We start from the raw sequence: 18,231 nt of genomic DNA on the forward strand, positions 1-18,231 counted from the left end.
TACCCATTTTTGCTCTCCTGGACATCCTGCCCGCTTTCTGTTCCCTCCTTCCTTTCTGTGCAGGAATATGCAGACATTTCAAAGAGAGGATTGACAAGACCTACTGTCATCTCCCATCTCCTCCATCACTCTACCCTCTAATGCCCTCTCCTCCTCCTTTCCCAGGACAGACACTAAGATTCCTTGCTTGCTAATACCCACACCTGCCCCTCCGATCTCCTGTTACACCAGTCTTGCGTCTGACTCTTCCTGCATGTTTCACCTTCACTTTAGCAACAGGGTTGGAAATAAAGACACCATCATGAGAACAGAAATGCTTCACCATTTGGCAGAGCCATGGAAATGCAACATTAGAGTTTAGTCAGTGATGCTTGCAATGAGGCTGGCTTCATGCAGCCTTTTCTGTCCTAACTCATGTGTGCCACCTGCAAACACTGTTCCTCCTTTTCTTTTTTTCCCAGTCTCTACCTCCTTTACATCTCTGTGTTTTTCTTTTTCTTAATTTGAGCCATCAGCAGATTTATTTCCTGACCTGAGCAGGTGTGTCTGTTTTGAAGACTTCTCACCTTTTTCTTGCTAAAAGAATCTCAAGAATGAGGCCTGATGGCCCCAGCAGCATTCCACATGTTCAGACTTTGTTTGCACATGTACTGGATGAAACAGCAAGGTACAGAAAATCCCTGGGAATGAATTCCGACCCTGCAGACACAGTTTAGGTGCAGCTGTGCTACTGGGCAGGGATCTTTGTTGTACGTGCAGAAGGAACATGGAGCTTTCTTATAAAATGCACATCTGTATGTTTAGCTCCTGTGGCCTTGTCTGCGCTAGAAAGGGTTTGCCAGTATAGCTAGTCCAACAAACCCTTCTGGTGGAAGTGCAGCTCTTTTGCCAGTATAGCTCATACCAGTTCCCCAAACAAAATAAGCTATACTGGCAAAACACTGTTTCAAAACACTAGGGCTTTTGCTGGCTTAGTTATTTGGTTGGGGGCATGATTTTTTCACACTCCTAACTGACATAGCTGTGCTGGCAAAACTTTGAAACACAGACCAGCTCTGTAGGATATGACCATTTGCACAGTATTTTAGTTCTTTGTTATAAGCACCATGTCTGCAGTTATGAAGAGAGCATCAGTTTGCAGACGACACTAAGCTGGGGGGAGTGGTAGATACCCTGCAAGGTAGGGATAGGATACAGAGTGACCTAAACAAACTGGAGGATTGGGCCAAAAGAAATCTAATGAGGTTCAAGAAAGAAAAGTGCAGAGTCCTCCACTTGGGAAGGAAGAATCCCATGCACAGCTATAGACTGGGGACCGACGAGCTAGGCAGCAGCTCTGCAGAAAAGGACCTGGGGTAACAGTGGATAAGAAGCTGGATATGAGTCAGCAGTCTGCCCGGGTTGCCAAGAAGGCTAATGGCATATTGGGCTGCATTAGTAGGAGCATTGCCAGCAGGTCGCAGGAAGTGATTATTCCCCTCTATTTGTCATTGGTGAGGCCACATTTAGAATATTGTGTCCAGTTTTGGGCCCCCCCCTACAAAAAGGATGTGGACAAGTTGGAGAGAGTCCAGCGGAGGGCAACAAAAATGATTAGAGGGCTGGAGCACAGGACTTGTGTGGAGAGGCTGAGGGAACTGGGCTTGTTTAGTTTGCAAAAGAGAAGAATGAGGGGGGATTTGATAGCGGCCTTTAACTACCTGAAAGGGGGTTCCAGGGAGGATGGAGCTAGGCTGTTCTCTGTGGTGGCAGATGACAGAACAAGGAGCAACGGTCTCAAGTTGCAGTGGGGGAGGTCTAGGTTTGGACATTAGGAAAAGCTTTTTCACTTGGGGGGGGGTGGTGGTGAAGCACTGGAATGGGTTACCTAGAGAGGTGGTGGAATCTGCATCTTTAGGGGTTTTTAAGCTGAGGCTTGACAAAGCCCTGGCTGGGATGATATAGCTGAGGTTAGTCCTGCTTTGAGCAGGGGGTTGGACTAGATACCTACTGAGGTCCCTTCCAACTCTAATATTCTATGATCAGTGTTACCGCATGTAATGTCACCACAATAAAGATGCCATTCCACTGATGTTGTCTCTGGGGTACTGATGCTATAAACCAAATGACACACCTTCAGGATGGCTCTGGTTCCAGCAGGGCGAGTGCAGGGTGACACAGTTGTCCTAACTGAAACTGTTCCCTTTTTGTTGTAGATGCCCAGTCTTGTTCTGAAGCACCAAGAGGTGCTGCCAGTCAGTAGCTGGATTCCCTTGGCAGTGCTTTGCTTGCATGTGCCTTAGTACGTAGTAAACCCTTTTAAACATCTGGGAATAGCAGATGTATGTGTGTCGCAGCTGTATGGGAACTCATAACAGCTGCGGCGCTGGGGATGTTGCACACATTGGTGTTAGGAAACGATATAAAATTTCAAATAATGGAAGAATTGAACACACCTCCTAACATACAGCAAATTAATCACTTTGGCTGTGGATAGTGGAGTGCAGAAAGGCACCCATAAACTTCCTAGTGTTTATGAAGACAGGCAGTTCCTTGCCAATGCCAGTTTAATTCAGAAATTAATTTACTGCATGCAGAATTGGGATTCATTATGTAATAGACATCTTTTGCTGTGAATCTCCATAATGAAATGTTACCGGGATTTTTAAACCAAGCTAGCCAGTTCTGTGTTGAGGACAGTTATCACAAACGGATAATGGAGGTTTATGAGCTGGGCTGGATAAGGCATTGACTCTATTGCTCCCTGCCAAGGGCCTCTGCTCCTGAAGTTGTGTGATTAGAACAGAATCACCATTTTCATTTGGTAAGTGAGTTTCTCGACCTGGTGATTTTAAAGAAAAGCTTGAAGACTTGAAGGGAGTAAAGATAATGCAGTGACATTTGCCTGAGTTTGCAGATAGCCTGAAACAATAGCTCTGAGAGGGGTGAATTGTTCCGTTCATCTCAGTGGGGTATTATTAACTCCAAGGCTCTTTGCTATAGGAGGGACCTTGCTGTCGCCTCCCAGCAGGACACTGTGTGTTGCAGGAGAAAAGTGCAGGCCCGTCCACTTAAACAGATGTTTCGAGGAGCCCCATCCTGCTATCCCTCCCTTTCTGGGATGGGAAGAGAGCCACCCTGCTATTGCCTTTGTCAGTGGGGGTAGGGTCATGGTGAGACCACAGTGGGCCCTATGTCATGGTGTGCCTAGGTCCAGATTGCCTTAATCCAATCCTGTTTCAAACAGCTAACAGACTCTAAAGGCCTTTGCTCTCTCTTTGGCCAGTTTTAAACTGACTTCACTTTATTTTGCCAGCCTGTGAGATGAACTGGACATGCTGCTCATCACCCAGTCTAAATTGCATTGTCCTTCAGTACACTGGTAGCATGTGCTCCTCTCTTTGCTCTGTCCATGGTGTTCAGATGAGGTTGAGTGCCCGGGTCAAATGCTTTCCAGGAGCAGTCCCTCTGCATGGGAGCCCAGTAGGCCTGAATGGCGGTAAGCCATATCAGTCTGACTCATTTGGGCCATCGTAGGCTCACTTGTACCAGATGGCCACGGACAGAAGAACTAGCAGCAGTAACTGGACTCAAAAAAAGTTACTTCTAAAGTGGGAAGGACATTTTCATTCTTGCTCCCTGCTTCGCCAAGCAGCAGGGAGTCAATTCAGGCTGCCAGTTCCTGTCCTGAGCTCTAGGGTTCCTCAGTTGGGACACCCTGTTGTTGGAAATGTGAAGTCATGTTCTGCAGATGGAACCTGCACCAACAGATTTTGTTACTCTTGGTTCCTTGCAGAACACAGTTGGGGAGAATCGATGGCTACAAGAACAGCTGGTCCAACTGCTAGTCAGTTACTGTGATCTGAACACAGCAGCCAGGTGGGCTCTCCGCTACAGCTTACCTGAGAAGACCCTGCCTTACGGAGTGGTGGATGAACTTCAGAATCTCAAGGTCCAGGAGAGGTAAATATCTTGGTTTATCATAGAATCATAGAAGTGTAGAACTGGAACAAACCTCCAGAGGTCTTCTAGTTCAGTCCCCTGCAGTCAAGGCAGGACTAAGTATTATTCTGTCACCCTGACAGCTGTTGGTCTAACCTGCTCTTAAAAACCTCCAATGATGGAGATTCCACGACCTCCCTAGGCAATTTATTCCAGTTCATAACTACCCTGACAGTTAGGAGGTTTTTCCAAATGTCCAATCTAAACCACCCTTGCTGCAATTTAAGTCTGTTACTTCTTGTTGGATCCTCAGAGGTTAAAGAGAACAAATTTTCTCCCTCCTCCTTGTAACAACCTTTTATGTAGTTGAAAACCGTTATCATGTCCCTCCCTCAGTCTTCTCAAATCCAATGTTTTCAATCTTCCCTCATAGCTCATGTTTGCTAGATCTTTAATCATTTTTGTTGCTCGTCTTTGGACTTTCTCTGATTTATCCACATTTTTCCTGAAATGTGGTGCCCAGAACTAGACACAATACTCCGGTTGAGGCCTTAACAGTGTGGAGTAGACGGAAGAATTACTTCTCATGTCTTGCTTACAACACTCCTGCTAATACATCCCAGAATGATATTTGGTTTTTTTGCAACAGTGTTACACTGTTGACTCCTATTTAGCTTCTGATCCACTATGAACTTCAGATCCCTTTCCTCAGAACTCCTTCCTAGGTAGTCATTTCCCATTTTGTATGTGTGCAACTGATTGTTCCTTCCTAATTAAGGTACTTTGCATTTGTCCTTATTGAATTTCATCCTATTTACATCAGACCATTTCTCCAGTTTGTCCAGATCATTTTGAATTCCAACCTTATCTTCCAAAGCACTTGCAACCCCTCCCAGCTTGGTATTATCCGCAAACTTTATAAGTGTGCTCTCTAGGCCATTATCTAAATCAGTGGTTCTCAACCTATTTACCAGTGTGGGTTACATATGCAGCTCTTTGTGTGTTATGTGGGACTGGTATGGCTCTGAGGATGTCACATGGGCTGCAGCTGTGTGCTGGTTGGGCTGCAAGTGGCCTGTGAGCTGTGGGTTGAGAACCACTGATCTAAATCATTGATGAAGATATTGAACAGAACCGGACCCAGAACTGATCCCTGCAGGACTCCACTCAATATGCCCTTCCAGCGTGGCTGTGAACCACTGATAACTACTCTCTGGGAACAGTTTTCCAGCCAGTTATGCACCCACCTTAGGCTAGGTTGTCTTTCCCTAGTTTATGAGTTCATGCAAGGAAATCCCAGCCTGTGGCTAGGGCATCCCACAATTGGATAAATGACCTACTGCAAGTGATTTACGGAGCTCCCGTACTTGTTAAATCCATAGTATAAAGTTAAATCCACCACACATGGTGAAGAATCCGTGTGCAAATGTCTGGGAACAAACTGCAGAGGAGCTAGTTAGTGTGGTGTTCTTCTTCGAGTGCTTGCTCATATCCATTCCCAATTAGGGGTGTGTATGCCACATGCACCGGTGCTGGAAATTTTTCCCCTAGTGTTACCCAGATGGCCAGCTCTAGCGCTCTCTGCTGCGGTGCGCCTGTGTATAGGACACTGCCGGTCCCCCTCTCTCTCAGTTTCTTCTTACCGCCTGTGACGGTGCTCCAACTTTCTCTTGCTTCTGCAAGTTCTCCTTCAACCTAGTGGTTTTTCGTTGTTCTAACTGTTTATAGTTAGTTTTAAGTTAGCAAATGACCCAGGGATGAGGCATGCCCCAGTCACCGGGTTTTGAACCCTGCGCTTCATGTAAGAAGCCTATGCCAGTGAATGACCTGCACCAGAGCTGCTTGAAGTGCTTAGGAGAGGCTCATGGAAGGGAGAGGTGCAGAATCTGGAAACATTTTCCGGCCTCATAGCACGAAGGATCGGGACATTCGATTAAGAGCCCTCTTGACGGAGTCGGCATTCAGGCCTCTGTGGTAGCCAGGTTAGTCGAACTCGGCGCCGAGTACGTTGGCTTCAGCACGGATGCTTTCCCAGCACCATTGTCTTCCTGGCATCAATCACCATCTCTGGTGCCAAAGAAGAGGCTAAAGAAGACGGGCACCAAACAGGGGCGCTCACCGGTGCTAAAGAGGGGTCCTCACCAGGGCTAAAGGGTTTGAATACCTTTGCACCCACCCCTCTCCGGGATTGTTGGTAGTTAAAGCGGCCAACCAAAAAGACAGGCAAGGCAGGTATGCCTCAGGCTATTGGGTCACATTGCGGCCTGCACTTACATGGTTCAGTATGCCAGGCTACACCTCAGCCCTCTGCAATATGGCTGGCGACTGTGTATTCCCCATCCAGACACCACTTGGATACGATCCTCATGGTTCCTCCACTGATACCGCTAGTTTCACATGTCTCGGAGCTAGGATGGGGAGCCCCCCTCAGTACCCTCAGGACCCAAGGTCGCTGGGCCAGAGACGAGCTAAAGCTACGTATCAATGTCAGGGAATTCAGGGCAATCCGACTAGCCTGAGAAGTGGTCCAGCTTTCCAGCAAGGTGGTTCAAGTGCTCATGGACAGTACGGCCTCAATGTACTATATCACTAGGCAAGTAGGGCCAGGTCCCCAGCCCTTTGTCAGGAAGCCATACATCTGTGGAACTTCTTTGATCTGTGGAACAACATCCCCCTGGAAGCGGTGCACCTCGCGGGGGTCAAGAATACATTAGTGGACCACCTCAGCAGATCCTTTTGCTCTCACCATGAGTGGTCATTGCACCTGGAAGTGGCCAGGCTTATCTTCCAGAGTTGAGGCAGTCCCCGAGTGGACCTCTTCACCACCAGGTGGAACAGGAAGTGCAATGATTCTGTTCCCTGCAGGGTCTTGGCGATGTCTTACTGACCAATGCTTTTCTCATGTCATGGTTGTGTGACCTCGTGTATGCCTTCCTGCCGATACCGCTGATCCACAAAGTCCTCATAAAAATCAAGAGAGACTGGGCACAGGTCATGCTGGTAGCCTGCATGGCCACGCCAGCATTGATTCGGGATGTTGCTTGGTCTGTCCGTAGCCCGGCCTTGGGCACTCCCATCGTGATCGGACCTTCTCTCCCAGGACCATGGTCACCTGCTTCATCCAGACCTGGCCTCCCTGCACCTGATGGCATGGATGCTCCATGGCTGAGCCTGAAAGAGCGCTCCTACTTGGCGCAGGTCCAGCAGGTCCTGTTGGGAAGCAGGAAGTCTCCCACTAGAGTGTCACACCTGGTTAAGTGGAAGCGCTTCACCTATTGAGCAGCTCACCGCAAGATCTCCCCAACTAAATCACCTATCCAGGCTATCTTGGACTACTTGCTCCATCTAAACAAGGAAAAGTTGGCCTTCTCGTCAGTTAAGGTACTCCTAGTGGCCACAGCAGCCTTTCATCCCTCTGTACAGTGAGGAATGGTCTTCTTGCATGAGCTGATAGCCAGATTCCTCAGAGGCCTGGAAAGACTCTTCCTGCCGGTACGGGACCCAATCCCTCAATGGAAACTGAATCTTGTCCTCTCACGGCTCACTGGGCCACCCTTTGAGCCCTTAGCTTCCTGCTCTCTTATGCATCTTCCTGGAAGGTCACGTTCCTAGTGGTAATCACGTCAGCGAGGCAGATCTTGGAGGTCTAGGCCCTGATCTCTGAGTCCCCCTTACACAGTCTTCTACAAGGACTTGGTCAAACTACGAGTGCACCTGGCTTTCCTGCCAAAGGTGATATCTCACTTCCATGTCAACCAAGATATTTTTCTACCAATCTTCTTTCTGAAACCTCCCAATTCCAACAAAGAGAGGTGTCTCTGCATTCTTGTCGTCAGGAGAGCTCTGGCTTTCTACATCGATAGGACTAAACCTTTCCGTCAATCCATGCAACTTTTCATTGCAGTGGCCAAGTGGATGAAAGGACTAGCGGTGTCATCCTAGCGAATCTCATCATGAATCATGTCCTGCATACAAGTTTGCTATGAGCAGGCGGGAATTGCGCCTCCAGCATCCCTGATGGCCCACTCAACAAGGGCCCACGCATCATCTGTGGCCTTACTGGCTCAGGTCCCAGTACAAGACATTTATAGAGCCGCCTCTTGGTCTTCAGTACATACCTTTGTGTCCCACTATGCCATTTCGCAGGAGGCCCAAGAAGATGCTGGCTTTGGCAGAATGCTGTTGCAAATGGAAAGTCTATGAACTCCTGCCCGCCTCCGGGGATACTGCTGATGAGTCACCTAATTGGGAATGGACGTCAGCAAGCACTTGAAGAAAGAACGGTTACTTACCTTCATAACTGTTGTTCTTCGAAATATGTTGCTTGTGTCCATTCCAGAACCCACCCTCCTTCCCCTCAGAGTTCTGGCAAGAAGGAACTGGGGGAGGGGGCGGCAGCGCCTTATATATTGGTGCATACGTGTGCTGTTGCAGAGGGTGCTAGAGCTGGCCCTACGGATACCACTAGGGGGAAAATTTTTGGGAGCAGTGCATGTTGCACACACACATCTAATTGGGAATGGACATGAGCAAAACATTTCAAAGAACAACAGTTATGAAAGTAAGTAGCCGTTCTTTCCTCCTCCTCTTGCTTCTTTCTTGAATCTTACTCTTCCTGTCCCAACTCATGCCTCAGAGTATATTTTAACCCCTTATTTCAGGTAATACATGAGGTATTTCATACATAGGCAATCAACAGAAAAAGTTCTACTAGCCAGATCTTAGGGTGGGGGCACTAAGATAAAGGTTCCAGAAGTTGCATGATGCTGGTAATATCACTTACTTGGGGGCACTCCCTGCCTGTTTCCTCTGGCATGTAGGATATAAGAGGCATTAGGATGGTGGGGTTATGCTCACAGGAGGGAAGCTTGCAGAGGATCCGTGCAGTGGTGTCCATGACTCCATTGGAAGTGAAAATGTGTCCAAGGGGGCTCAAGCCATGAGAACATTGGGAGATATTTTGGATATGAGCCAGGCTGGAGGAGGCACATGTGTATATGGCCAATGGATCCATACACTCCTATGCATGTCGCAGTGGTCATGGATGTTCACCAGCCAGATTCCTGCAGGAGTGCAGCGTCTCAGTGAAGTCTCTTGCAGTCTTCTGGTCTTGCAAGAAGCTGCTGGTGGCTCTACCAGCCCACTGCAGCCAAGGAAAGAGGTATTCTTTCTCTCATCAAGCACCCTGTGCAGAATCCAATTCCATGTACTTGGACTTTGCACAAGGAAGAGGATCTGGCCCTGCATGATTAATACAAAGCAGGAGAGCTCTGGGCTCTGTGGCTGAGTGCTCTGCAGGACAGAGCCGGATCATTCTGATGCTGACGCACATGGCAGGTAAATGGGTAAAGCGTGTGTCTCAACAGCTGCCATGAGGAACCAGGGGAACAGGAAGCAAAGCAAAAATGACAAAAAGAAAAAGAAACCAAACTGTTTTCTCTCAGACGCTGTGGAACCCTTACATTCAGATGCCTGCAAATCCCCTTTTTCCAGAGTGCCACACTTGCCGATACCTCCGCAGTTTCCTCCCTCACAGCTCTGCCATTGAAACACAGCTTTGCATTTGGTGATTGGCTTTTGTTGTTCAGAAATGGGTGGAGATCAGAGAAAAGTATTGGGAAAATCCTGGATACATCCGAGGCTTGTATGCCTCATGCCAGTTCTTTTTAAGATCTCAGTTGATGGCATAAACCCGAAGTTACTTCTGCTGTTAATGTTGCTTGGGTAATGTCTCTGAGGAGAGAAAATCCAGTGCTGATCCGCTAACTCTGCACTGCTCTGAGTTTTCCTACTGTAGAGATAGAGAATGCTATAGCACCAGCCTAGACTTGTGGCATTTCTTCATTCCTTTTTATGTAATGTATTCCTGCTGCAGCAACTCCCTGCTGTCAGTCACATACCACATTTCTGCACATTAAATTAAATATTGGGAAAGACCTGGCCCCTGCCTCTCTGAAAATATAGGTCTTGTCACAGCTAGATAGGAAAATCCATTTAAGAAGAGCAAAGCAGAGATCTAAGCGGCATTACCAACTCTCGCAGTTTCATCATGAGTGTTGAGGTGTTCAGTGGTGGTCTTAAAGCCCCAGTTCCTGGAGTCAGGTGATTACATGAGAATCTCAGCTTTCATTGAAAAAACAAGGTATGTTTTTAGCTATCATGGTTGTGGGAAAAGTTTGAAAATACAAATCCTAAAGCCACAAAAAAACAGAAAGCAAATAAGTCCCCCCACCCAATTTACCATCTTTGAAAATCTCATGACTTGAAGCCAATATCCTGTTTTGGGGGGCCTGACTGATGATTTTTGAATGGTTGGCTTGTGGAACACCGTTGACTTGATTCTGCCCCCATAGGAGACAACAGCAAACTCCCATTACCTTGAGTGAAACAGGATCAGGGAATGTGCTGTTACTCTCCCAATATTGCCTTCCCCCCCCGTGCCTGCTTGTGTTAGATGAGAGCTTTTCAAATTGTGGGGCGGAGCAGCAACATCAGGCAACTCAGGCTTCAGCCCGACACAGTGGGGCTCGTGCCACCTCTACCCCCAACTCACCTCTTCTTGTCTGGGTTGGGGGGCGCAGTGCAATCAAAATGTATAATTCAGAGGGAGGGGCTCAGCTCCCAAAAGTTTGAAAACGGCTGTTAGACAATGCATGGCTCCTTGCCTGGGGGTGGCTCATGCAGCAGAGGGAACACCAGCCCATCCAGCACATGATCCTGCCTGGCTCTCATGTGAGTGCATGTGGGGAGAGAGAGACTGGGCGCTATGGCATGCCTCGCACTTGGGATTATCAATCCTGCAGCCGCTAGCCTCTGCAAAGGGATACAGCCATCGCCGGCCCCATCTCCTCACCGGCCAGCAGAGGCACAGAGCCCAGTGGATGTAGCCCCGTTAGAAAAGGGAGCACAGCGGCTGTGCCCAGGAGACACTGAAGTCTGCGCCTCAGGAGACTGCCCCTAAGATGGGGCAGTGCCCTCAAGGCAACACGTGACCTTTAATGTCCAGACCATTCTTTGCATCCAACGTAAGCCCCCAAACAGTGGCAGGTGGAGACCATGCCTGCAAGAGAACCACACATTCTGGGCATGCACTGCGGTGGGAAATCAACAGCAGAGCACAACGTGTTAGTGACCTCACTTCATCTGCATGTGCCAGAGAGGGTGGAGCAAGGGATGGGGAGTCATGAAACCAAAGGTTTCTGCCAGCTCTGCCAGTCTCAGTGTATTTGGATGGGTAAATGAAGCCCTCTATACCTCAGTGTTCCCACCTGCAAAATGGCGATAAGTAATGTGGTCACGTGCTCTGCAGTCCATGTAGCCTGGATCCAAATGCAGCCATTTCTGTTTATTAGCAACTAAATAGTCTAGCAGCAGGTTCCCACAGAGGGCATTCACGCTGCAAGGGAAAGAGATGGTATCAGAGTGCAAATGATGACATCACCTCTGCTGCTGGTCACACCATATGCCCCTCTTGATCTGTGCAGATCACAATATTCCCAGAGACATGAGATTTCACACCTTCATTAAATATTTTACACAAATATTGACTTCGCCGTGCACACATACCGTCTGCACGGGAATGTTTGCACAGCACAAAGCTGCTATGCTACAAAATTAGTCACACAGTCCCTGAAACACAAGGTTAGTAAATATTTTCTCAAATAATAAACCATTTAAAGTCTCTGTGGGAAAGAGTCTGACCAGAAATTCAGGATACATACAAAATAGCTGGATTTTTTTATTACTCTTATTTTCCTCCGATTGCATCATCTGGATGGGACACAAGAGCAGAGCTGGCACAGCATTTACAAACCTATTTCGAGAGCCTCTGTTGCATTGTGGAAAGAACTTGTGCTGTGTGAGATCCTGCTCTACAAAATGAGGGATAACTCACAAAGCCCATCTCCCTCCCAGTGCCAGGGTGTTAATGCAGTCACATTACACCTCTCTGGGGCAATGTCTGAAGCCTAGAGTGGGAGAGTCACGCAAGTCAAGATCTCAGTCTGTGTGCGGGTTCAGCTTACCACCGTCCTTAACACCTATCCCCCAAAGTGCAGGGAGGAGGTGGAGTAGAGTTAAAACCTTCCAGGGGCTTTTTTCCTTCCAACTCCATGGAACGGAGGGACAGTATTCTTGTGCAGCACATGCAGATGCTGTACAGGAAAAGGGCTGGGCTTGGGGAAGCTGGCATAGCAAGGAGAGGTCAGTGAAGCCTTTATGAACCATTCCACTCTCAGCTCAATGCAGGAGGCCTTGTGAGCCAGAGGCAGTGGCCCCTAGGTGGTGGAAATCCTACTGTCGGTGGGGCAGCCTGTGATTCTCTGCATGTTCCTGTCTAATGAGAAAAACCTGAGCAGAGGCAGCCTGTCCAGGTGCATGGGACCCTATCAGCTAGAAGTTTCCTAGGTTCATGGTGAGGGGCTGGAATTCGAGTACTCACAATGTGCTATCCTTGAATCTGGAGCGCACTTGCTGGTCGTCAGGTCACATCAGTTCTGGGAATGGGAATGGAATGTGAGTCATGCATGATGGGAAGTTTGCGTTTGGGAGGCTTTCCTGGTCTGGAGGCTACTTCCAATGTGTATGTGTTATTAATTAAATGAACGTATGCGCTGAGCTTCCATTGCTATCTCTCATGCACTAGACATTTCTGTGGTGGATTGATGGGGGGAGGGATTCGGGAGAGAAGGTGGGTCAAGGTTGAAAGGGAAAGAGAGAAAGAGAAAGTGAGGAGAGGGTCAGAGAAGGTGGAGAGAGAAGAGATATCGAGTGAGATGAGGTGACAGAGGGATGTTGGGGCAGGCGGGTGAGGAGAGGGGCTTCAGGATTTTCTGTTGTCCCTTGGCCCCCGAAATTCCCAGGATGGCCCTGTTAAAAGCGGCTGACTCTTGTTCTATGCAGGGTAGAAGATGGTGAGAGAAGAGCAGATGATTATGAAGAAGATAGGAAGAAGGATTATTACCAGCTCCCCATTCCCAGGGAGAACATTCACTTCCTGCAGACCTGGGAAGCAATGCAGAGGTGTAGGGAGGCAGTGCTCCAGGTAAGCATTCCCTTGCGGTGGGGTTTTTAATGTCAACCATGTAACATGGGGTGGAATATTTGTGACTTTCATCATCAGATACATGTCAACCTGCCCCAGGAGCATCAAGAGCATGCTTGGCACTTCCTGTAGGGAATCCCTGAGCCCAAGAGGCTTGGAGATTGACTGGAATAGCTCTTGTGGAATAAGCTATTGGGAAAACTTCCCATGTGACACTTCTGGATACAAGCCACTTTATTCCACAGTAATTACAATACATTTCCAAAGCAGAGTCATTATTCTCAAATAAAGTCCCTCTTCGTCCGGAGTAGAGTAACCAGGGAGCTATTCCACAGTTGCCGTTCTAGTCTATTTTCCATGTAGACAAGCCCTGAGTAAAGAAAGCCTTTTGTGTGTGCTGCAGCCCGGCCAGGTTGTTGGCATTGACATGGAGTGGAGGCCTTCGTTTGGTGTGGTGGGAAAGCCACGTGTCTCGGTGCTGCAGATTGCTGTCAAGGAGCAGGTGTTCCTCCTGGATTTGCTGCAGCTCCTCAAGCCAGATGAGATGGAGGAGCTTTCTCATTTTGTCCAGACACTCTTCTCAGATCCAACCATCATTAAATTAGGTAACTGCAGCTTTCCCCTATGCTCTGCTTTCCACTGCAGCTAACCCCTGTCAGGAGCTGTTCACATACATAGAACAACAGGGACTTCGGTGCCAGAACCCATAGCTCTTTGGGTTAGTCTGTCCAGTACCAGAACCCATAGCTGTGTGGGTTAGCCTGCCTGGTACCAGAACCCATAGTTTTCTGGGTTAACCCACTGAGTACCAGAACCCAGAGCTGTCAGGTTAGTCTGCCTGGTACCAGAACCCATAGTTTTCTGGGTTAACCCACTGAGTATCAGAACCCAGAGCTCTCAGGTTAGCCTGCTCTGCAACAGAACACGGAACGTTTATTTTTCTATCTGTGTGATTTGAGGCTTTGTGTCTACAGGTTACGGGATGTCCGGAGACCTGCACAGCCTAGGTGCTACATGTTCTGCTTTTAAAGAAATGGAGAAGCAGGTGCAAGGCGTACGGGACCTGCTCGCAATAGATAAACAAGTGAGGATGGGAACCTGAAGATGTGTAAAATTCCTTCTCTTGACTGTGCTGGAAGATAACTGTCATTATTTCACAGCATTGTCTTTCTGCATCCTGTGTTGGCAGAGAGGCGGCTAGCTGACCTAATAGGTCTTTTCCATCTCTAGTTCCTAGGATGATGTGATTCTTTAGAGAGACACACAAGTATTTAGATTTGATTAGCTAAAAAGACATGGCTGGGCATTTTAATAGCTCTCCTCTTTACCTTTATAAAGTTTATAAAAGGAACTAATATGGAATCGGAGGTCCATTCACTTCAGGCTTTTTGAACGCAGCAATCACACATACGTGCTAAGAGCAAAGTCGTATAGAATGAGCTTTGACTTATAAAAGTTTCATTATTCTAGCATTTGGTAGCATCCATAGAGTTGTTATGGATTTAACAGACATAAAGAGCAGGGAGCTGTAGAGTCAGTGCAGTACAGGATTTTGATTCACCTGCTACTGAAATGTAGCTGGCTTTGGGTTAGAACTCAGTAGCAGTGTGCAGTAATTTTAGTAAGAAAATGAAAAGTTGCATCAGTTTGAAATTGCAAGGGGCATTTAAGGAGGTAGGTTGAGAATTAGCCAAACTCCTGGAGTCCTCACCTAACTTGAGGAGTGCTGGGGAATCTCTAGTGCCCACAAGTAGTCATGGTCTTACTTTTATCCAGACTGAGTGAGGCACTTCCAGAATTGTCATTGTTTGCTCTAATCCCCGGGCACCTTTTCTGTTCACACAGTAGCTCAGAAAACCAAATGGGGAGAAAGATGCTGGGGTGCTGATATTATTATTTATTTGTATTGTGTTAGTGCCCAGTGACCTCAGTTGGATGAGTGCCTCTCTGCTCTGGGTGCTCTGCAAACACATGAGAAGAGACAGTCCCTGACTCTAAGAGCCTTGCTAACATCTCAGAAAAATGCTCCAGGAGAAATTTGGTCACCATTTTAGCATGCTCAGAGGAGGAGGACTCCACAGTCAGCAAGCCAGATTTTTTTAGCCAGGTTCTTTGAAGATGGACTTGATCCTGACTTAGTCATAGGTAATGGACAATGTAGCATGGTAACATTTTAATGTAACTTGGCCTAATAAAAAATTTCAAATAAGAAATTTCAAAAAAGCACTCAAGGTATGATGCAGTCAAGCTAGGTTGTTGTTTCCCTTCCATGCTTCCGTGCTTTGAAACCAAGTTCCTTTCCAACAAGTGTGTCTGTCAAGCAAATATCCAGTATCTGTTTGGGAATCCAGTTAGCCCTTGTCTGAGATGGCAGGGCTGAGTGTACCTTTACTGAAATGAAAGGTGACTAATGTTACTCCCTGGCCACATTCCTTCATTGTACTTTCCACCCCGCTGCAACATGAGATATTTTCAGGCTCTGTTTTGAAATTTGTTTGTTTTGTATCTTTCTCTCCCCCGTCAGTTGCAGAAAAACCGCTGCGGCTGGAAGAAGAGTGGCCTTCGGGTTGACATGCTATCACAGGACAGCTGTGGAGACAGAGGGTTCAGGCAACCGGAAAAAGGGCTCAGTCTGCTGGTGCAGCATGTCCTGGGGAAACCGCTCGATAAAACCGAGCAGCTCTCCAACTGGGAGAAACGGCCGCTGCGGGAAGAACAAATCCTCTATGCAGGTCTGGTCATCACATTACTGTAAAGCAAGGTGCTATTGACAGCTCTGTCATGGGGCCACATTTGACTAAATGTGTAGATGTGGAAAAAATGTTAAGTAGCAGAGGGGAAAATGGCATTGCAGATTAGTTCCTGTTCAAAGAAGCTAGCACATGTTTTGTTTATCCTTTTATGGACCTAGTTTTAATGGCTGGAGCGTAATCTGTCCAATGAATCATTTCTCTGATAAAAGAATTTCTTTACCAATCAAATCCGTCTGATGAAAAGTAATCTCAAGGGAAACTCCTCTGAATAGTTGAAAAGGAAAAAAAGTCCACTTCCTTCTGCCTCATTTCACTGCACATGGCTTTTCTGGGAAACCACTGTCATGTCCAGCGTGTTACAAGGATGCACTCATTAGAGCAGAATTCAAAATGGGCATGGATGGCGTTGGGAGCTATACTACAGAGGCCTTGGTGGGGGTGGGTGTCAACGTGAACCATAAATATAAATCTATGGATGAGTCACAGTGAGACAGAGGAACTCCACAGGGTGATAAAACAGTCCAGCAACTCCCACTCAGGTCAGTGTTTGAGATTTGCATAACTGACTAGGAGAGATAGCCACACAACTCCCATTGAAATGAAGTTAGAATTGAACGTCTCAACCACTGGGAGTTGCAGCTCCTTTATGCCAAGGCTGAGCGGGCTCTGTGTCTTTGAATTCTGTGCGGGGAATGATAAAACATTGTGCTCATTCTGAATTGATGAAATGGCGTTCTGTGTGAAGCCTGTTTGATTATTATAGTTACTGAATCTATACAAGAGTATAAGATACAATGCTAGATACCTGCAGCTATCAAAGGCAATTGGATATAGTTGCATTTATATAGGTGAAGACCCTTTTCTTCCATCACAAAAGCCTCTCTTTCTATTTTGGTCAAAGCCAGGCTGATGGGCATATTTTGTTTTGTAGCTTCTGATGCATACTGTTTGCTGGAGGTGTATAAAAAACTATGTGAGGATCCGGCAAGCTTTGGTCTGAGTTCAGACCTCACTGAGAGCCTGGTGGGGAAACCTAGCACAAAACCCAGGGCAAAGAAGCAGCTGAACCAACAAGAAATGCCATTGCCTTCCAAGCAGGTTTGTAAACATCTTCAAAGAACTGTACATTGCTCCAAATCTCAAACTATCCATTGGCCTCACTTCTCAAGCAGACTATTACCCGAGCCTTTCTCTAGACCTGGGATAGCAAAAATCCTTCTCACTTTCCTGTTTTACTGGGCAAATGTGTTTAACCCCCTTGGTTTCAGTGCCCAGGGTTCTCTGCCTTTACTTTCTCTGCTGGAAAATGTCATTTAGCAACATGAAGGCCGTAGTTAAGCTGCCATTGCTGTTAGCACCTTTCCATGTGCACACGGGTTTTCAGCAGAATTTATTGGGCATCCTAAACTAATGAGAATATTGTAAATTTAAACATATCTGGGCTGCTGCTGTGGCGAAGGCTGCTACCATAAGTTCTACAGGCATGGACTTCCTTGTGAACTCAGGAGCCATCCTTGTCACCTCGACAATCCAATTAATTAGTCAAGTTACTGTTATTGATAATGCTGTTTATTATGGTAGTGCCCAGGGACCCACTGAGCCCAGGGCCCCATTGTGCTGGTACTGCATGAGTACAAAGTGGGAGAGGCCCTGCCCCAAAGAGCTTCAAATCTCTCTGAGCAAAAGCAGCAACACAGATTTAACGGTATAAATGTCTTCCTACTGTGTCCCCATTGAAAAGAGCATTTACCCCGAGCGACCGCCCGCTGGTGTCAAAGATACTGCAGCAATTCCTTGTTCTAAGTACAGTCACCACTTACAGACTGTAAATATGTCTTTCAAACGACCCAGCCTATTAACTTGAAAGTAACTAGAAGCAAAGCTGAGCAGTGGAGGCTGTTTTGGGGCTATAGTCCCAATTATCCTGAATAGGTTACCTGCTACATTAATACAGCTGCTCAACTCCTGGGAACCTCCCAAAGACGGGCTGGTATCTCCGGGGACTCTCCAGGCAGCAGACATTTGAAATAAAATAAACAAATATCAGTCATTCCTGAATGTCTGTTTTTTCTGTAGCAAGCCAAAGTGATTGGCAAGGAGACCTTGAGTCCCACTCCTTCCATCTCCCCCAAGGAGCTCAGCGTGGTCTGTGATAACATGCTGCAGGGACTTGGGCGTCACCTTCGCTGCCTTGGAGTGGACGTCCGCATGCTAGAGAACGATGACGACCATAGAAAAGCTGCTGAGGTCAGTGCGGGGTTGGATCGCTGTAGCTGTCTCCATGTAGGGAAAGCACAGTGTTTGCACGAATGTGATTTCAATTGGGATTAATCATTCCCTGGTGCCCAATGAGCCTGGGGAGCGTTGCCTCTACACACTTACCCACTGCCTGTGCCGACACACCATTGTCTGTCTCAGACCCCAAAGCCCAGTGCTGTTACAAGTGGTCCCCATAATCCTTGCCTTTATAATTTTAGCTATGCTTTCCACTTCCCGGAGAGAGCGAGTGGAGCT

The 18,231-nt window shown here is 47.3% G+C and overlaps 1 protein-coding gene across 7 annotated transcripts in view; it reads left to right on the top strand.

The window, feature by feature from the left end:
- Positions 1 to 18,231, top strand: part of EXD3 (exonuclease 3'-5' domain containing 3) — a 505,315-nt gene that overhangs the window by 200,125 nt on the left and 286,959 nt on the right. For 6 of the 7 annotated variants that reach the window (XM_067561577.1, XM_067561574.1, XM_067561576.1 and 3 more), the window contains 7 exons: positions 3,776 to 3,942; positions 12,823 to 12,964; positions 13,368 to 13,569; positions 13,939 to 14,048; positions 15,489 to 15,696; positions 16,649 to 16,815; positions 17,794 to 17,964. In XM_067561577.1, coding sequence (XP_067417678.1) covers positions 3,776 to 3,942; positions 12,823 to 12,964; positions 13,368 to 13,569; positions 13,939 to 14,048; positions 15,489 to 15,696; positions 16,649 to 16,815; positions 17,794 to 17,964 — 1,167 coding nt within the window. The remainder of the gene's footprint in view (positions 1 to 3,775; positions 3,943 to 12,822; positions 12,965 to 13,367; positions 13,570 to 13,938; positions 14,049 to 15,488; positions 15,697 to 16,648; positions 16,816 to 17,793; positions 17,965 to 18,231) is intronic. The other variant, XM_067561572.1, reaches the window with a different exon arrangement.

The sequence above is a fragment of the Emydura macquarii genome, unplaced genomic scaffold (assembly GCF_026122565.2).
Source record: "Emydura macquarii macquarii isolate MOO-44397 ecotype Brisbane River unplaced genomic scaffold, CSIRO-AGI_Emac_v2 contig_2417, whole genome shotgun sequence".
NCBI classification, from domain to species: Eukaryota; Metazoa; Chordata; order Testudines; family Chelidae; genus Emydura; species Emydura macquarii.